General features: G+C 43.4%; 1 protein-coding gene across 3 annotated transcripts in view; it reads right to left on the bottom strand.

Moving 5' to 3' along the window:
- Nucleotides 1-21,222, bottom strand: part of PLCB1 (phospholipase C beta 1) — a 2,173,917-nt gene that overhangs the window by 621,027 nt on the left and 1,531,668 nt on the right. For all 3 annotated transcript variants that reach the window (XM_085612648.1, XM_085612647.1, XM_085612649.1), the window contains exon 18: nt 19,458-19,582. In XM_085612648.1, the coding sequence (XP_085468774.1) occupies nt 19,458-19,582 (125 nt within the window). The remainder of the gene's footprint in view (nt 1-19,457; nt 19,583-21,222) is intronic.

Raw genomic sequence — 21,222 nt, 5'->3', positions numbered from 1 at the left:
ATTGTGAATTTCAGCGGATAACTGGTCCTATGTATGAAATAATGTGCATAATGATGATAGCAATATATATGTCTTTGTAATTTGCTGAATTCAAATAAGGATCTAAATTATTCCTAGCAGCATATGCCTACAAATCAGACATCATTCTTTTACATGTCTCAATGTCCCAATCATCTGAAAGAAAACCAGGTATAATACTGCATTCATTGAAATTTTGATCACATAAGGCAATTACAATGTTTCAGTGGGACCCCTAATTTGATATGGAACTTTTCTCCGACCTGTCCTCAGGCACAGGATAGACTGTAATGTTTCCAGCATAGAAACCTCGCAGATTAAACTAACCACGGACACTGCAGGAACTTGGAATCACCTAATCCCGGACATTCTGGCGAGTTTTCACTCAGGGGAGCCTTCTCTGTTTCCTGAACATCGTTGGTGGGACTGCAAGGACCAGCCTGCACAGCGCCATCTCCACAGGTGCAGCTGGGGCCGCTTCCCGCCCGCTCCCGCCCTCCTACTCCTTGATTACCGTGATTACTTCTCGCGGCCCCCGCTTCGCGGGAGCCGCTCGCAGATTAAACCAACCACGGACACTGCAGGAACTTGGAATCACCTAATCCCGGACAGTCTGGCGAGCTTTTCACTCAGGGGAGCCTTCTCTGTTTCCTGAACATCGTTGGTGGGACTGCGAGGACCAGCCTGCACAGCGCCATCTCCACAAGTGCAGCTGGGGCCTCTTCCCGCCCGCTCCCGCCCTCCTACTCCTTGATTACCGTGATTACTTCTCGCGGCCCCCGCTTCGCGGGAGCCGCTCGCAGATTAAACTAACCACGGACACTGCAGGAACTTGGAATCACCTAATCCCGGACATTCTGGCGAGCTTTTCACTCAGGGGAGCCTTCTCTGTTTCCTGAACATCGTTGGTGGGACTGCGAGGACCAGCCAGCAAAGCGCCATCTCCACAGGTGCAGCTGGGGCCTCTTCTCGCCCACTCCCGGCTGCTCCACCCCCCCTATTTAAATCCTCGGAGCACCCGCGTTGGTGGGGTCGCGCGCGGGTCAAAGCGTGGGCAAAGACTGGGCAAAGAGTGGGCCGTTTGAGGCCGTTCGAGTACGGTCGAGATTGGGATTGGGCCCTCTCTCTTGACCCACGTCTCTCCCTCTTCACACACCCCGCATTCATTGTTGGAGCATGGCCACAAGAGAGACGAGGAGCAAGACCTCATTGGCTGCTGGAAAGCCCAAAGGTACTCTGGACACTTATTTTGCAAAAGCTGGCTCACTCCTTATTCATGAAATTACCACCTTAGAAGGACGCATTTCGCAAGAAATTGAGTGGGTAAGGAGATCGTCTCTGGGACCCCTTGCACATGCAACTACCCCAGAACAAACATTGGAATGTACATTACCAGATGCTGGGCTTAGGGGAACAAATGACAAGTTTGACATAGTCGATTTGAGTGGTTCCTTTGTTCCCAACACTGATTGTGATCTCTCCGTCCCAATAGATTTTAGTATATTACCTTTACCATTACCCAAGTCCCCCCCACCTCTAACTGTACCTAACGTGACCCTGTCTAATATGGTTGGAACTATTGCCAGGGTCAACCAGCCTACACGGTTAGGGCAGTTAGGGCACGGGGAGAGGGAGGGAGCCATCCCAAAAAGGAAAAGAAGCGCACAAAATTGTGGGGGGAAAAAGTCAAAAATTGCAAAGCATACCACCATGTGTGAGGATAAGAAAAACGGCAAATTAAGTAAGGGGCAAATTTCATCATTAAAAAAAAGGGCACCACCCTCTCGCACACCGAGGCAGATATTCCCTAGTACAAATGTAAATTCTGGGGAGGAGGATATCACTCTCTCCGGCATTCGCACACTTATGAGGATAATGCTTAACCCATTGGAAGTGCGATTAGCAAAGATGGAAACCTGCTTAGTGAATATTGAAAAGGAAATTGCACGTTTACTAGAAGCCACGAATAGAGACAGCCAATTAGTAGGCAGTGCCTCGGGCCATAGTGGCAAGAAGACCAAAATAGTGACTCCAGCCAAGGAAATGGGCCCTGAAACAAACCCTACACAAAGTCAACATCCCACTTTACAGCCTAACCCATCAGCCCCAAATCATTTAGCAAAGGTAAGCGTCCAGGAGAAGTCAGATGTGCCTGAAAACGGGGACCCAGGGAATGGCACTGTTAATAAACTCAGGCTAGTCAATTTGCCACCGGAGGCAAGTCCGTATACAATCATTCTAACAGGTATTCCCGAATTAAAACCATCTTCTCGGGAACCTGTTGAAGCCTTAAAAAACAAAGTAATTAATTGGCTCTCCATTAACAGGCCCCTTCCTGAAGGAATATTGAGTGAGGTCCTTATGGTAAGAAGAGTCCCATGGTTGGGTGGTACCAGGAAATCTATCGACGGAGACTGTGTCCTAGTTAACTTTAGGGACCCCAGGACTGTCTCATATATATGTAGCTGGCCTTATTGGGACAAGGGGACTTCCATTCAAGCGTTACCTCTTTCATTTTTCTACCCACCCACTAGATATGGGCAGGAAGAGGATGGCTCGGAATTAGTACAGAGAAGAGGGGCTAGAAGGGGTACTAGAGATAGAAGGAGCCCCCACCCTCCCAGAATACAGCGCTATGACTACTTCCCTACCCAAAATAGGTTCAGCAACTTAGACATGGTAGACTGACTGAGCGAGATGGGGAGAGGGGAGGTTAGAGGTTACTATGGCGTTCATGCTACTACAACACGCTTAGCTCCCCCAGAGAGAAAGATAATCTCGAGGAGAAATACACCTATGGAGAGGTAGCTACTAGGCCAGTCTCCCCCCCACACACTCCAAGGGAGGTAACAGTCCCCCAAGACAGTAGCATAGACACCAATACATCATTGGGGCTGCATTCCACTCGGGGTACGCCCCCAAACCCATTAACCGAGAGTATCACCAGCTCTCCACTGAAGATAGTATCCTGGAATGTGGCGGGACTGGCTAATAAATTGAATTGCCCGGACTGGAACTCATTCATTGAGGGCAAAGACATATGCCTCTTTCAGGAAACGTGGCCGCGAGATGAAGTAAATCGTACCAGTTTTGCCACATTTTCCATAAATGCAAAATGGGGCGGCAGGGGGCGTCCCTCGGGAGGACTCGCAATCTGAGTGGCGAGTGATTTGGGATGTTGGGCAGTTGTTCTCCCATTGAGCAAGGAGGATATTCTTGCTGTACTGCTGGAATGGCCAAACTCACACAGTCTTTTGTTGATAAACGTCTATTCCAGACAAGTAAATATCAAACAAGAGTCGCGTACCATAGAGGAGCTTGCGGATGTCCTTAGTGAAATCCCTGAGGGTACCCCTTTCTTAATAGGAGGTGACCTAAATTGCCATTTTGAGCCGCTTTTCGGCTCATTGGATGGTCTAGCCCAAGAGGAGGACGCGCTGTGGTCCGTACCCCCATTGGAGGCGCCGGGCCCAAGAGCCTGGACGCCTTTGGCTGTACAAATTACATCCCTAACCTTGAAATTTGGTGTCCGGGCCTGTAATGGTCGGATAAAATCCGACATCCCTCCAAAACATACCTATAATAGAGGGGGTAGGGAATCAAGACTGGATTATATTCTTGTCCCATTGGCTGCGTGGTCACTTATCAGAGACTTTCGGGTAATCCCAAGGGCAGACAGTGACCACAACGCACTGGAATTGGAATATGACCACCCGGGTCATGAGGCTAGGAGGGAACAGAGGGTGTCACCTGAGGTGGGATTAGGTCTTACGAACAACAGACGAAGAGTGAAGTGGGAGAAACTAGCTTCCAATCCAGTGAAGATAGCCAGGCTTTATGCCCGGGTCATCCCCACACTCGAGAAGGCCCTCGCATTAATGGAGCAAGTCAGTACCCAGGACATATACACACTGCGGGAATTGCTGCATGAGGACCTCATTAACCCCTTCAGCGCTGCGGGAATTCCCCCGCGGTGCTGAAGGGTTCGAGCGCGGGCGGGCCCATGACGGAACGGTTCCGTCATGAGCACAGCGCAACCGATGCTCATGACGGAACCGTTCCGTCATGGGCATGGAAGGGGTTAAATCAGTGTCTGAAATCCTTTTCTCCACCCCAAAAAGGACTAATGGACCTACCACCTGTCCCCTCTGGTATAACACCACATGCCGTAAGGCAAAAACTGATCTCCTGGCCGCGATAAAGGAGGGGAAGGGGACTGTGGAGATCAGGGCCAGGAGAATGGCCTATAAGCGCCTGATCATCCACGCAAAAAGTGAATCGGAGTATGATAAATGGGAAAAACTTACAATCTCCCTGGCATGCGGAGATTCACGTTTATTTGGCGGTATGTGAATACCGGGTCTGAGGAGCTGACCTCTGCTATAGAGCCTAACATCTCAGTCAAGGCCTGGCAAAATCACTTCCAGTCCCTATATAGTGCAGCGGATGGTCCAGGATCCAATCCCACCCACCTTGACAGTGACGCTTTGAAGGAGGTCCCATTTACATTTGCGGAGGTCCGAGAGGCCATCGGACGGTTGGAACCAGGCAAGGCACCCGGTTTAGATGGCCTACCGGGTGATCTTTTCAAACAGGAACCTGTTGTCTGGGCACCCTATGTACTGTCACTGTTTAACTCTGTATTGGGAGGTATGGAGGTGCCAAATACTTGGCTGGGCGCGGAGATCGTCCCAATATTTAAAAAGGTTTTGCCTTTGCTCCCAGCCAACTATGGACCTATCAGTCTTATCGATGTCTCCCAAAAGCTTTTCGGTAGACTGATACTAAACCGCCTCCAGAACTGGATTGAAGAAAATGATATTATGAGCCCGTACCAAGCAGGGTTCAGAGAGGGTGTCTCAACTACTGACCAGATTTTCCGTCTGAACCTCTTATACTGGAAGACCGTGTTAATTGAGGGTGGCACCTTGTACACGGTCTTCGTGGATTTACGAGCGGCATTTGACTTAGTGTCAAGGTATAAACTATGGGATGTTTTAATGGACTTAGGGGTTCCTGTAGATATCTTATCAATCTTGATGAGATTACACCAGGGAAACTTTGCTACGGTGAGGTGCGGTAGAGGGGGAGTTTTGTCGGAAGGTTTCCCCGTTGAGGCGGGGGTTAGACAGGGTTGTGTGCTTGCACCAACCTTGTTTTGCCTCTTTGTGAACGGGGTCATCAACCATCTTATCGGGCTGAACAACACTGATGCCCCTAAGCTAAACGGCAGCAGGGTGCCTGCAATAATGTTTGCAGATGAGACCCTGCTGCTCTCTAAATCCCCCATGGGCATACAATGTGTGTTGGATGGGTTTTCGAACTTTTGTGTGAAGCGTGGATTGGAAATCAACGCTTCCAAAACCAAGTATATGATTTTCAACCCGCCTCCCTCAACTCGCCCAAATCCTATGATACGGTCCGTTAGACTAGAGAGGGTCACAACGTTTGACTATTTGGGGGTCACACTAAATCAAACGATGACATGGGACTCGCACCGAACCAAGGCAAATATGAAACTGGTACAGTTAACGGGCGGTATATGTAGGATGACAAGTAGGTTGACTTATAAACCATTTGGTCCCCCCCTCCAAATTTATAAAATACAGGCTAGAGGGGCAGTAATCTATGGGGGTGAAATATGGGGGCACACAGCTGACCAGAAATTGCAGATCACTGAGAACAATTTTATAAGGCAACTGGCAGCATTACCCTCTAGTACCCCACTTCTCCCACTGAGATTAGACCTGAGCCTAAGACCTATTACGGAGGAGCTGGGACTTAAACCTCTAATTTTTTGGCGAAAAATCTGGAGCACGCTGGAATTATCAAATTATAGGGCTGAGCTCGCAGAGATTTTGCGCCTACCCAAAGCGTCACAAATCCCATGGCTAAAGTATATTAAGCAAACATTTGAGATACTAGGAAGATCAGATTTGTGGCTTAATCCAGGAAATCTATGTTGCAGGATCTCACGCAAATCCATTCAAAAGGTTTACTACGAGCACAAGTTACGGGTCTCAATTGAGAGCACACGTGAGGGGTCCTTATCAAATTACTTCCTTGGTTTTAAAGATGCATATCGCCTAGAGTCGGTTTTGGATGACGTAGGTCCTCCAAAAACAAGGAAGTTATACATGCAGTGGCGATACGGTACTCTTCCCCTTAGGGCATACACTGAACGTTGGACTGAACCCCCGCTCACAGTGCAATGCCCTGCATGTGCATACCCGCGTGAGAGTGATCTGCATATTATATTTTTCTGTCCTGCTTACCAAAGATCTCGGAATTATTGGCTCGTCCCTCTTCTCAAAAATTTGGGTTTTAGGCATTACCTTCCAGCTTATAGAATATTAAAGACAGACTTATCCGCCCAAATTGTATTTGCAGTCGCCAAATTCATAACAGCAATGTGGTTTACACGAAGTTGCCGTATCAAGTCTAACATGGTTACATGAATTTTTTGATGATTTTAATCAGATTGTTTTATGATCCTCTTTTATTCATCCAAGTGTAATCTTTTTATTGTGTAATTTATAAACTGTAATACTGATGTATTCTTTTATGGTCTAAAGTGACCGAAATAAAGATTATGATGATGATGATGATGAAATTGCCAATTATTGAACATAGGCAGACTGACCTTTAGAATAGAAGGTTTCTTGAAATTCTTAATTGTTCTGAATCCCAGACAAGTAGCTTACAGGATAGTTTTGTTTAGAATCATCATTTCTTTTTGTATTAAACAGACTTGCATGGTTAGTTATCTTGAATCTGACAGAATGTGGTTGCCTAAATCCTTTTCTCCTCAACATTTGCATTCCAATATTTATATCCTTGAATATTCAGGTTTTGAATAAACTTAGTGGAGTAAATCAGCTTGCTGGTAGTAATTAGATTTTTCAGAAGAATGATGTTGCTTCTGTGTAAAATAGAAGGCTGAAGGGTGTGACTTCTCAGCACCCTTAAAGTAAAGGAAATCCTAAATTAGAATGGATCTCAAGAGGGAAAGCCTGACAATGTTCTTATTGTGTGCAATTGTGAATTTCAGTGGATAACTGGTCCTATGTATGAAATAATGTGCATAATGATGATAGCAATATATATGTCTTTGTAATTTGCTGAATTCAAATAAGGATCTAAATTATTCCTAGCAGCATATGCCTACAAATCAGACAACATTCTTTTACATGTCTCAATGTCCCAATCATCTGAAAGAAAACCAGGTATAATACCTGCATGCATTGAAATTTTTATCACATAAGGCAATTACAATGTTTCAGTGGGACCCCTAATTTGATATGGAACTTTTCTCCGACCTGTCCTCAGGCACAGGATAGACTGTAATGTTTCCAGCATAGAAACCTCATCAGGTTCTGTTGGATGAAAAGTGAGGCTGTAGTTCATGAACCACAGTTAATGCAATTGTTCTTGCAGGGACAAAATGTCAATTGAGTAGCAGTAGAACTACAAATATCATTGACAACCACATGATGAAAAGAAAAGTTCCTAAACCAAGCCAGTCATAGGACCACAGAGTAATCCTATACTTGTCACAAAACCACTGACAAGTGTGAAGCAGTCTTTGGCGATGGTTGACTGTGAAAGGGGTTGAAAAATCTTCTGAGAAATATCCAGTCATTTTCAGTATCACTTGTCTCTCAAGACTCTCGAAAGGGTATCAGTTCAAATGGTTTAGCATCAGGTGGAATATCATAGTAGACCATGGACTTACGTTGGACAGTATACACTGTCATATCAGCAGCATCATCTGTGTTTGTTTTCACTCAGCATTTTACATAGTTGGGCTCAAATTTTCAGAGCTAGGAACTTGAGCTAAGAATATTATTGCTTTCTTAAGGGGTTGGTTATTCAGATTAGGGAGATGCTGGAAGGCACAACTCTGAACCCTTCTTGGTGTCTTTGGCTGGCTGTAGAGGGCTGGCCACAGGGTGTTTTTTTAATGTGCTCAATAGAAACCTGTCTGTTTTTTCTTGATCCAGAAAGAGGAGGCAGGAAAAAGATTCTGCTGCCTTTTACCCCAAAACAGTGATGGGTGGTCTGTAGGAAGGTTTAAAAGCTTGCTTGTAGTTGATTTTCTTCAGTAATAGGTCCCTAACTTTGGGAACCCACCCGTCAGCAGCAGTAATAATCTTCTCTTTGCATGTGGCAGTGTCAGAGTGGTTTGTGTTAGACAGTTTATCTTTGACTTTTTGGATACTCATAAAACATTCAACCAATTCTCCAAGTCAAGTATATCTTCATCCACCAACTTCCCAGAATTAACTAAGCCAGGTACATACATATAAACTTTAAAGAGAACTTCAAATGAGTGTGTCCTCCAAATACTCATCTAGGCAAGTTAGTTGATGCTCTCTGAACTCCATACAAATTATTGTACCGACTAAGACCGTAACTTAACACCCTTACAGTTAAAGTTGTTAAATTATGCCATTGGCCATCTCTACACTGCCATTTGATTAAGCTTTGAATGGCTTGCTGAATTGCTAACAAACTCCCAGAGTAGACATTGAATCCTTGTAAGCCTTGGAGCAAACGCGGGATTGTTATATGAATGAAATGAATGAACTGCCCCAATTGACACTAGGCACTACAAATCTTTTACGACTGCTGAAGAGTTTGCCTTTCTCTGAGGCCAAACCCATGGGAATCAAGAACATGAATCAATAGCTATCAGTATGCATTTATGAGGGGTAGCTGGATACAGGGGACTGGTGTGATACAAATAAATAACTCGAAAGGGGATTTTTGAGATCATGAGGGGAGATGGCGAGGGTATTTTGCCAGCAGACGATTTAAAATGCTGACAAATGTCAGACTGTTTAACATAGTCCCTAATTTGTTTATCTAAATTAGACCACCAGTAGCATTGCTACAGTTGCAATTATTACTGCATATGTAGAGGCCAACCCCTGGTGTGCTTCTTTTATTATTAATTCTAATTTAGACATATTATTGGGTATTAGCCTTTTCCCACTCCTGGGCTCATAAGTACGGTAAAGTTTTCTGAATTGAAGGTGTAGAAATATTTGGGAGGAAAAACTGCAGGCCTTTTCCCAGCTGGCTTGGTTACATTTATGACTTTTAAAATATCTGTCAATCTTCGGTTGAGATCTGGTTAGGACTACTTATTGGACAATCTGAATTGCAGCTTTTGCTGCTCGTCAGCTGCACAGTTCCCTTTATTATGAATTCCACTACCCTGATGGCCAAAGTTTGTCACACATGGACTAATGTAAGCTTGTAAGACGGCTACCATTACTCAAAGCTGTTTATTTTTTATAGGCTTTCCCTTTGAATCCTTGAATCTAATCAACTGCCAATATTGCAAATCCACATTGTAATCTTGCACACAGAAAGCTGAGTCGGCCACAATATAGTGGGAACTGATGAGTCAGTCATTTGTATTGCAAGGTGCAGGGCATGTAATTCTGCATGTTGTGGAGTACTGTCACCTAAGAGTTTGGTGTTGGTGTGTTGTGCGATGAACTCACCATCCTTCACTACACCTTGCAATGCTGCGCAGGCTGTGAAGTACTTACATTTATTTCCTACCGCAGGTTGGACTGAGTCATCTGTGTAAAAGATGCTCTGGTAAGACTCAACAGGTAAAGTGTATTTGGAGTCCGAAAAGTATCAAATTTAAAATTACTTTATTCGATTAATACAATATTAATCATAAAAGTTAAAGAGATACATCACAGATGAAATTTCTACAAAAAACAGACAATTCATATCAGCAATTGGTCAATTTCCATGTTCTCAGCGACACACATAAAAATGAGGCGACGCTAAAACAGATTAAAGGATCAGACAACATTTGTAACGCAGGGCGACATTGTCTAAAATCTAATTTACGTAAAAGAGGAATTAAAAACCTTATATGGTGATTGCAATAAAATTTACAAAAAAAGAATATGTGCAAATCAGTTTGTAGCGAGAGATCATCGCAAGGGCAGCACGGGAGATCACTACTGGAATAAATACCAGCCGGGTAGCCCAGCATACACGGGATATAATTTAGGCGGAATCGTAACAGAACAAATCTGTGCTGAGGGATTGTAACAAACTCCAAATAGGAGGGTATCCCTTCGACCTGCAGTGGGCCCTCCAAATATTCCCTTATAGTAGGTTTATTAGAAAGTGCATTCATCCTCGCAACATCGCTCTTGATGTAGTTTAAAATTGGGACAGCTACTGGGGAGACCCAACATAGATTTCCAGAATCTATCCTCTATTACTTGTAGATCCTTTACTTTAACATGGCCCCACACTCCAGCACCATATGCTGCTACTGCACTAGATTTGGCCCCATATACTTTCCTTACAATAGCTGGGTTTCTTGTTCCGAATTTCTTTTAAAAAGAGCGTATTGCATTAGTACTCTTTTCCACCAACATCCCTCGATTCGCCACCATGTTCCCCCAAGCTGCTCGGTAGTCAAAGGTATCCCCTAAATAGGAGAATAGATCTGTCTGTGCCACTTTACAGTTCGAAATAAAAAAAAGCAGGGGAATTTTTCTGCTTCTTCACTGCGATTAATACGAATGACTTAGATTCATTTGTATGAAGGTCCAGACTTTTCATGAATTCTACATAATTATTCAACTATTTCTGGAGCGATCGTCCCGTGCGTGCCATTAAAACGGCATCATCTGTATACAATAAAATGGAATGCGCGTCTTATTTATTCTGGGTACATCCAAAGTCGAATCAAGCAGTCAGGACTCCACCCCATTAGTATAAAGTGAAAACAGAAAGGGGGCAAGAACCCACCCTTGGCGAATGCCTCTTGTGACTGGGAACCATCTGGTGCATTCACCCTGGGAGCCATATCTTATGCAAGCTTCACTCCTCACACACAGTTGTCTTATGAATTTAATTATTCCCTTATCTATCTACATGTCCCTCATTATCTTCCATAAATGTGAGTGAGATACACAGTTGAAGGCTGCGCTAAGGTCCAAGAAGGCCAGGTAGAGATTGCCTTGCTTAGCTTGGGTGTACTTCGTTATAAGCAAGCTCAAATTCAGACACTGGTCTTGGGTCCCTCTACCTTTTCTAAATCCATATTGTGCCAGGATTAGTACGTTATTTGCCAAAGCCCATGCCTCCAGTCTATTTGGTAACACTCTTCCCATAAGTTTGGCTGTGCTGTTGAGGAGGGAAATTGGCCTATAGTTTCTGGGGTCTAGTTTGTCCCCTTTTTTATGAATTGGGATTAAAAATGCTTTGTGCCAAGACTCCGTGGGTCCCTCTTTGGCTATGGCATTAAATGTATTAGTAAGCAAAGAACCCCACAGATCTGGGCAATCTGTAAAGAAATCAATTGGGGTGCCGTCTATGCCCGGAACCTTATTACTAGAACATTGAGCTAAAGCTGCCCTTTTCTCTGCGTTATTAAAAGTAAGGGGATATTATATGGTTGGTCGAGCTCATCTCCCATCGGTTCTGGATCCATTCTCAAACCGTTAAACATTTTGCTAAAATGCTCCACCCATGAATCCTCATCCACATGTGTGTCCAGATTAGGATCGGAGCTTTGTTTTAGAAATGGCACATTAACCATTAACAGAAGACCCTCGTATTATTTGTAACTGTAGCTTTCAGTAATTTATCCCAAGCCTCTTCTTTCAATATCTTTAACCTGTACTTCCTAGCTTTAAAATAACTCTGCCGGGCCTGTTTCACCAGGGCGGGATTTCTTGAAACACACTTGAGGGATCGATGTAAGTGGGAAAGTGCCTTAGTGCAGTTATTATCAAACCATTTAGGTCCTATGGGTTTATGTGACCCACCACTCTTCTAGCAGAAAAGTTTCGAAGGCCTCTATCATGGGCTGAGGGTCCTGATTTGGGTCTAAACAAATAACTATTTCCATCATTCTACTAGATACAACCTGGAGAATAAGGACAGTCTTATCAATACCCAGTGTTATCCCATTCTTTTTTGATATGACTGGTTTTATATGTAAGAGGTTAATACTGTGAATACCTCACCATTTCATTTCATTTCAGTTAGAGCTGCATGATCACTGAAGCCCGAGGATGCAACATTTATATTGCTAAAAGCTCCTACCAATGTGGCTGAGGCTATTATAAAATCTAACACAGTACTATGCAGGGTAGAGCGAAAGGTATCACTCAGAAGGCCAGTGAGTTCTGACCGGGGCTTCAAAATCTCCAAATCTTTTACAACAATGAGTTTGTTTAGAGCATTGCCATATTGGTTGTGAACAAAATGTACATTCCCACCTCCATCCTCATCTGTTAGACCATAAGTGGAGGTTGATAGCAGAGGACAGGGGTGCACATTAAAATCACCCACCCACAGAACTGTTGGGTCTCTGTTACATGAACCAATTATCCTGTCCATAATTAACTCCACAGTAGCAACAACTTTGTACATTTCACCCCCAAATAGGTTGTTATAAAAATTAATCAATCAAATAGTGTTGTCATCCGACCCTTTAAGGAGTAAGATATTGGAATATTAGCATTCATTAAAAAAAGTTAAAACCTCAAACCGCAACATATTCTTTAAAAGTGTCACAATGCCACCCTCCGCCCTTTCTGCCGGCAAAGCAATAGCAGGAGTATAATATGACCTATAGCCATCTATATTAACAGGACCCACTACCCAAGTCTCTTGCAGACACACTAAGTCAAAAGAAGCAATGTATTTTATCCAATCAGGGTCCAGCAATTTCTGCGCCAGACCTACAATGTTCCAGGAGATGGCTTTGAAGGTATCCATATCCTTTACAATGGGCACAACGTCTCCCTCACTCACCCGAAGGTCACATCGTGCAACATTCGGGGTCAAAGGCATCCAGATCCGACAATGGTAAAAAGCGATTTGCAGTATCATATTGAAGAAAAAAATGTGTATGAAGAGAGGGATCGTACTGAAAATTGGTCTCCACTGCACTTACAGAAGAAACCCAAAAAGCCATTTCATCATGCTTCGCAGGTGCTTTTCCCATGATAGCATTCTGTATCTGTATACTAATGTAAGTCTTTGTATTTGTGTGGGAACGTCAGGTCTGGCTGCGACAGAAGGTCTGGAGCTCAAAGTGCATTGCAAAAACTGCACAAGTCTCCTGCATAAGGGAACTGAATAATGTAATACCTCAACTACTCCTGCATAGGATGGAGTTTCAGGGCGAGGAACGGGAGTGTAACTAGCCAAGAATTGCCACGTACCCCCAGAGGCCCAAAATGAACATGTCTGTGCATGTGTGGTCACTGACCACTAAAACAAATTTGGTGTTCTTGATAACTTAAAAGGATTTACAAATCTTGGTAAGCTCTATAATGCTCAGGCAGATCTACCACTGTATAATATTGAAACTGCCCTGAGGCAGTGTCTATAGGTTCGAACTCCTCCCATCTCCAATGAATATGTTGAATGTGCAGCTATCACAAATGTAACTGCCCCTCCTCATCAAGGATACCTCAAGCTTTAAGGTGTTGAGTAAATTCTTACCTGCTTTTGGCCTCTATAAGAATGGGTGGTGCCATGATGAATGGATTGAATTTGTAATTGGAATCAAAGAATTAAAAAAACAGCTAAAAAGGGAATAATCTTTTATGAGACAAGCTTGACAAACCTACAGAAATAGGTGTTCCCTCATTCCCAAAACAAGGTAACAATAATTACTACAGCCATCTCTCTAATGTCATAATAATGGTTCAATTGTGTGTGAAAAGTGCAAACTAGTCAAGGCGTAAATGTAAGATATCAATACCGTTTTTGGTGCCAACAGTAGCGTAAGGTACGACTTAGATATAACTCTACCAGGTCTGCTTTCCCACCCTTGTGTGTCATGGTGAATGCACCAGCAATGAATGTGAAAGGCAAGTTATTGTAGGCCTGCAAAACACTATTCAATGTGTAATTGACATAGAAGCATTTATTTTAGGTTACTAACAATGCCATAAAGGGATCGAGGGCACAGTGGAAACAGCAAAAATTGTATTCCGATTATTCACAGTATCACACATACTGTACTTGTGTGTTGCACCCAGGAGGAGGGACCTAACACTTGATACCTCACACAAAAGTGTGCCACATCTCTTGCGGCGTATGATGCCAGACTTACTGCAGGCACTGGACAAGGGACTCCCAGTCCCAGAAAGCTGTGTTGTGTCCAGGAGAAGGGACCTAACACCTGATACCTCACACAAAAGTGTGCCACATCTCTTGCGGCATATGACGCCTGACTTACTGCAGGCACTGGACAAGGGACTCCCAGTCCCAGAAAGCTGTGTTGTGTCCAGGAGGAGGGGCCTAGCACCTGAGACCTCACACAAAAGTGCGCAATATCTCCTGCGGTGCTGGACATGCGAGGGCCGCGCACAGGAAAAGCCTGGGCCAAGTGTGGGCCCGTCCTGCGCACGTTAGAGACCAGAGGAGTTGGCTGGGGCCCCCCTCTTGGTTCCTAGCCTCAGGCGAGACCATTACTTAAAGCTAATTTTATGCTGATACAGGAGTGTTTGGGACGATGTTCCCAAGAATTGGCAAACAGGTATTGGGGCTGGAATAACTAATCCCAGGAGCCTATTGGGTGAGCACTAACTCCACCGCTTGAGTACCGTCTAGGAAGAAGAAACTTATGGCTACATCTATGGAGTGCCCTGATAGGCTGTGCTTAAATCTGATTGGCATCTCTGGCTCCCTCCAGCCATCATCGTTGTAGGTGCTCTTAGTGTTTAGTTTTATTTATTGACACTGCTTTAACAACTTCCTAAGATGGTAAAAAAGAAGCCCATTGGGGATAAAGAGGGCACCCCGAAGAAACCACAAGGCACCATGCTTGAAGCTTCTCTGGTGCATTCTGCAAGAGTCCTGGACAATTTGATCACTCTTACACAATGTCACTTATCAATGGACAGGGGAGGAACCCACTTACTACGCGTAGATATTAATTCCCCTCAGGATTTTGTGGCTGCCCTAAATTATTCAAACCATCAAGAAGGAGTCGCTATAGGGGCTCTGTCAACAACCCCGAAAGCTATATTCTCTCCCAATTCCTCCTTAATTGCTCCCAATGGACCTACAACTGCGAGGAAAAGGAAAATAAAACATAGTGGCTTAACTCAAACAACAGGCACTAGATCCAAGTCGTCCAAGTTGATTCCAAATACTGGCCAATGTAGAGAGACCACAGGGGAGTTACCCTTGATTACCTGCATAGATAAGTCTGAGCACGCCAGTGCCAACAACAAAATTGACTGTGGACCTAGGCTGAACCTGGACATGATTATCAATAGGCTGGAATCAGCTCCGATCGCCAATCTCACCCCCATTCTGCAGAGATTTAGTAATTTGGAGGCTGCTGTAACAAAATTACAGGACACTATAGATATTAGAATCTCTAATGACCCATTGAGATCAGTAACAAGGAGGTGTACTACCGACACAGGTGACCTAGAGGTGAACAGAAATAAGATACAATCTTAATCTCAGATGTGTGAATCCGCCCCCACTATTTTGCATGCCATTAAATGTGCAAGGGATTGTTCAGGGGGGGGACAGGGAGCCTGGGGCTGTGCATCAATAGCTGGGGCCAGCAAAATCTCTGTACCACGAGGGAGTGAGGCTTGCACTGAACTAAGTAGCAACAGAATGTAGGAAGGTCTGCCGCAGAGAAAAACCATCTGACAGTACACCCAATGAATAGTGTTCCTAATCAAGAGTACCTGGATCTTCCCCCAGAATGCTGCCGCTATGTGGCAATCCTAACTAATGCCCCTCACTTACCTGCTAATAAACCAGAGACTACAAGCTAATTGAAAAACAAGGTCTGCCACTGGTTGTCACGTAACACAGGCTATTCCAATTTTAGCTATCACGATATTCTATTTGGAAGAAGAGTGGGGTGGCTAGGACACTTAAGGACATGCATCCAGGGGGACTGCATTGTGGGCCCCCAATCTAGCTTAACAACTAGTTATGTCTGGGGAGAGGATATCAGGGGGGGCTAGACCATCGGATTAGCATTGTACCTCTGGGGTACTTTTATAGATATCTTAAGTATCCCTGCATAATATCACCAAGCTGCTGGCACCCAACCCAGGCCCATCATCAGGGCCATTATACCTATTCTCTAACATCTACAAATAGGTTTCAGCCCCTAACGGACCTTGAAAGTCTAGATTGACTCACAGGGGGCTATACCAAATGTAAATTGAATTTAGCTAAAGAACCCTCTTACTATCCTCAGAGGTCTGGACCCCTTAGTATTAATACCCATACTCACATACAAAGCTCCCACTCTCAAGCCAGTGCCCCACTAGATCACGAGTCAAATTTAGGAACAAAAGAGACAGATGAGGGCCCAAAGCTGCAGATGTTCCCAATCTGTAAAGAACCAACAAATAATTACTTCATGGAACGTCGCAGGTTTAAGGTCGAAACTGTCGGGCCCCAATTGGGGAAATCTGATTGATGAATGCCCTATATGCTTGCTCCAGAAAACATGGCCTCTTGTACCAAATTTTAGAGTAGGGTACATCAATTTTAGCATCCCAGCTAGACCCTCACCAGCACGCAGACCATCTGAAGGGCTGCTTATTTGAGTCAGGACAAGCCTGGCCTGCAAATCTACCAGAGTTAATATAGAGTCAGCGGACAGATGAGACCTGGACCTTACATCTTTAAAAGGGGACTTTGTTATAAGACTTATCAATATATATAATCATTATAAGAATAAAAATCAGAAATCCAACACAATAGCACTCTTGAACAACTTCCTAGACAACTCAGATAGAGGGAAATTCTTAATTGTAGCCGGAGATTTTAATATTACATACGAGCCTGTGGCGTTTGTCCAGGATCTCGTGCAAGAGGAGGAACAAGCAAGGGGCAGCTCTGGGGGCCTGGGGACAGCTCTCTATGGAGCAGAATTATGGGGCCTAGTCCAGACTAAGAGCCTGGAAATGGCAGAAAATAAATGTATATGTCATTATTGAAACTGCCAAATATTCTTTTAACCCGGTTAGACCTTGGTCTAAGATGCATTAACCACATAGCAGAATTGAAATCCCTATTGTTTTGGGATAGAATATGGACCGGTCAATTTCAAATTCCAGTGAAATAAGCCATAGAGCAAGTTCTGAACCTCGATAGAGCAGCATGTCAGGTGAAGTGGTTTAGAGAGGTGAGGCACTGGCTAACGAGACGAGGGTTGAAGGCAATGTGGGTAGACCCTAAATCCCTGACGAAAGATGTACTACCCCTTTTAAAAGCGAAATTCTGGGCTTACATCCAGGACTCCTGTAATGCTGCTGCAGCACAGGGCACTTTAATAGGAAGATTCTTAGATTTTAAATGTACCTTTTTATTTGAGGATATTATGGATGAAATTGAACCAGCACACAAACAAGTACTTTACTTACAATATAGGTATGATACTTTACCGCTAAATTACTTTAGAAGTAGGTGGACTCAGGCTACTGTAACCTCGATGTGCCCAGCATGTTTCCTTAGTTCTGAAAAATTAGATCACTACATTTTTTTTATCCCTGTTAGGTATAGAATAGGAAAAAGTGGCAATACCTGTATGTTGGCGTTTATCGATTAAGCAACCAGTTTAGGCTCTGCGAATATTTAGATCAGACCACACAAAGTGGTCAGCATTTGCCATATTACGGTACCTGCTATACACCTGGCATATTAGGTCCAAGTTGCTATCCATAAGGTAAAGCCTGATACAGCATAAGTATAGGTACAACAAGCAAATGTAGTTATGAGGCTGATGATAACACTTGTCTTAGTTTAAAGCTTATGACCACATGTTTTTAACTTGTCTTTTTTATCTATCTTCAAATTTTTTAAGTTTTTATATTATGCTCCCTATTTTAATATTGTATAATGTAATGTATTAGGAAGATTGTTGTCTACAATTTTGTGAATGATCTCTAATTTGATCGAATAAAGAACTACTACTACTGTACTAAGAAGAATTAATACTTTTAAGAAAAAAGAATTTATCACTACTGCAACAATCTGTTTCTTAGTACATCTAAAACAACTACACAGAATATTATAAAAACACAAGACACGTTATGAATAATTAAAATAAAATGAACATTTCCATCATTTTAAAAATGTCATCTAGAACCTGACACCCTAATGCCTACTTCTATGCGATATACTATGAGAGCATGAAAGGTAGAGCAACTTGCAATCTAGAGCTTGTTAGGGAGAAGAGATGCACTGCATACCATGTTGAGAGAAAAAACTTTCTTTTTCAGCGGGGACATGAAGACAGTGTTCCCTGCTAAGGGCAAACAGTAGCAGTCAGTCGGTCTTCCTCAGACTTGGCATTCTCAGCTTCAGTTTTCAGGTGAAATGTATCGCCTGCAAAGTGTGAATGTGCTGGCAACAAGTGAGACTATCTCTGGCAGAATCTTGGGTGATAATCTGGGTGAAGGACCTCTCCTGACAAGTGGTCAAGGGGCAGTCCTTCAATCCTAAATCTCATCAGAAATTGGATGTTCTGACATAAGTTTAGGAATGTCTGACATAGATAATGTGCATCAAGGTAAGAGTCCCAGATGCTTCTTTATGAATAGATAAGGCAAAAGGATGTCAATTCAGAAAAGATTATTTTAGGTATATGTTCTTGCTCGACCTTGACATGGTGAGGAGTAGACATTTGACCCACACGAATGTTGCATAGATGTACCTATATCATTGATCAACGAACTTGATGCTATCACAGCTCCTAGAATGAGAAGGTTTGATGACATCTTCATTTAAAGGCACACGGTACAAAGATCCTGCATAAATCAAGGAATGAGGCTGCTTCCATTGTCTAAGTTAAGAAAGATGGCAGTCTCCATGTAGCAAGATGGAGTCGGGCCTAAATAAGATGGATTCGAACCTTAGGGACTTTACACCACAATCAAGCAATTAATGCTTTCATATTCATAGCCAGTCTTGGCAAAAAGTTCAAACCAGCACTGCTCAATTATTTAGTCATTTTCTCTTTCCATCAATGCATTTTCTGTTTCTCTTCTTTTGTACTCTCATTTTCCTCCCTCTCTCATTGATCTTTCACCATCCTCTTTCTTGCCCTCCTCCCCCCCTCTCTCTCTCTCTCTCTCTCTCTTTCTCTCTCTCTCTCTCTCTCTCTCTCTCTCTCTCTCTCTCTCTCTCTTTATTGTCACCCCCTTTGTGTCTGCTGTAATCAAGTGAGAGAGGTGCCTGCTACTTACAAAACCTGCATTTCAAAGGCCCCAACCCACCAGAGAAATGCCCTGTGAGATACAAGGCCAGTCCAGCCCTGTAAGAGAATGACAGGTGCCATGTCCCTATATTGGCACCTGTGCTAGATCATATCTGCCATGCAAGCAATATAAAGGGGAACATAAACCAAATGTTGTAATTTAAAAATAATGTCACCTTACCTATTGTTTGGAAGTTAAGTGCAACCATCTGACAACCAGCATTCCAGAAAACTTGAGGCATGTAATTTGAAGAATCAACTCGCGTTCCCTTTGGATAGATCCGGCTAAGCTGCATTTTGTTATATCTTAATAATAATGGTTAAGAAATATGGAATTTTACATGCAAAAGGTTAAGATTTCAGTTCTATTTTCATATAAAAAAACGTAGAAAATACAGTGTATAATTTAATAAAAACAGCATATTAACCCCTCAATTGTTACTTCATTAATATTAATAAAACGTTTTAGAAGATAACTTTGGAAGAGGTAATTATTAAGGTGAGTGGAAAATTTGAATATTAAGGTACGGGTAGAGAAGATACAGTCTTGATGTGATTGCCCTCACACAAGGTCCAAGCAGTCTGAGCCACAAAAATATACTGGTTCTTGTATTCATCTTTGGTAACTTGCCTAAAATAATAGGACTTTTCTCAGAGAAAAGGTTTTCCCCAAAGACAACAAATGAAAAAATTTAAGTGCACAATTGAATAGATGAAATTCGCAAAGCACTAAAAGTAGAAATTTTGAAAAACTACAAATTCCTAAAATGCTGGTATTCCCTCCCCCGCTAGATAGTTAACGTTTTTCCTTGATCATGCTCTAAGACTGAAAATGGAGCCGCACATAAATGTTATTGTTTTCTACAGGGGGTTTACCCAGCATTTATTACTTTGCCTAGACGAGCAGACAATGTTACGTTTTGGCAGAGAGGCATAGGAAAGTGTTAGGTTCCCTACTTGGACAAAGGCGCAAACCTTTGCCAACTAGAGACCTCGATTTCTAACACAAAGGAAATGGTAAGTAACGGTTATCACGCAGGTGTTATCACACATTACTTTTATAGGATGGCCATTAGCATGCAGGTAATTACCATACATGGCATTTTGTCGCTGAACAATACCATTCAAAAAGTTTTTTTAAGTACTTCAAATAAAAGAATTAGGGAGCAGTAAGGAGCGTAAGTAGTTAAAAGGTTCAGGAATGGGGAAGCATATTGGGTTTTTAGAATGTCTGGGTGGTGAACTCTGCTCCGCTCGTGGAGTTTGCAGAGATTTCTGCACTCCGCGTTACGCGGATATCACGTAATTCTGAAAAACTCTGCTCCGCATAGTGGAGCGGAGTTTTTTCCCTTGCTCGCGTTCATCAACGTCAAAGGCGTGTGCTAGCAAGGAAAAGGCACCTCCTGGTGTGATTTTTCCTGGTTCGCGATCGTCAACATCAAGTTGGCGAGCGTGAGTGTGGAAATTCAACCTCCAGGCGAGATTTCTCAACGCAGCCGGTCAGATTTCTCATTGCGAGTGGTCGCGTATGCTCGTGACCGCTCATGTTGAGAAACTGTCCGCTCGCGTTGAGAAATCTGACCGCCTGCGTTGAGAAATCTCGCCTGGAGGTTGAGTAAAAATCTACTCGAGCGGCAGAAAAGAAGTAGCACCCGCCTGCGCTGTGCATGGTGCCGTTTGTGATGGTTGCACAGTACAGACAAGCATCTGTCACTGAAAATTACCGCGAACAGCATCTTTACCAACACACTCCGCTGCTTGTGGAGCTCCGCGTAGCGCAGCAGAGGTTTTTTTTGCACTTCGTTGAGTTCTTTGTAGCAGAACTCCGCGAACTCCACCCAGGCTTAATTTTTAGGGTCCAGGGATGGGTAAGGTAAGGGGGTAGAAAGGGTTTGTAAGAGTTGTTTACGATTCAGGAATGAGTAAGGGTATGGGGTAGCAAGGAG

This window comes from Triturus cristatus, chromosome 6 (genome assembly GCF_964204655.1).
Source record: "Triturus cristatus chromosome 6, aTriCri1.1, whole genome shotgun sequence".
Classification (NCBI taxonomy): domain Eukaryota; kingdom Metazoa; phylum Chordata; class Amphibia; order Caudata; family Salamandridae; genus Triturus; species Triturus cristatus.
Note: the sequence above shows the minus strand (reverse complement) of the source record. Positions and strands in the feature narration are given on the sequence as shown.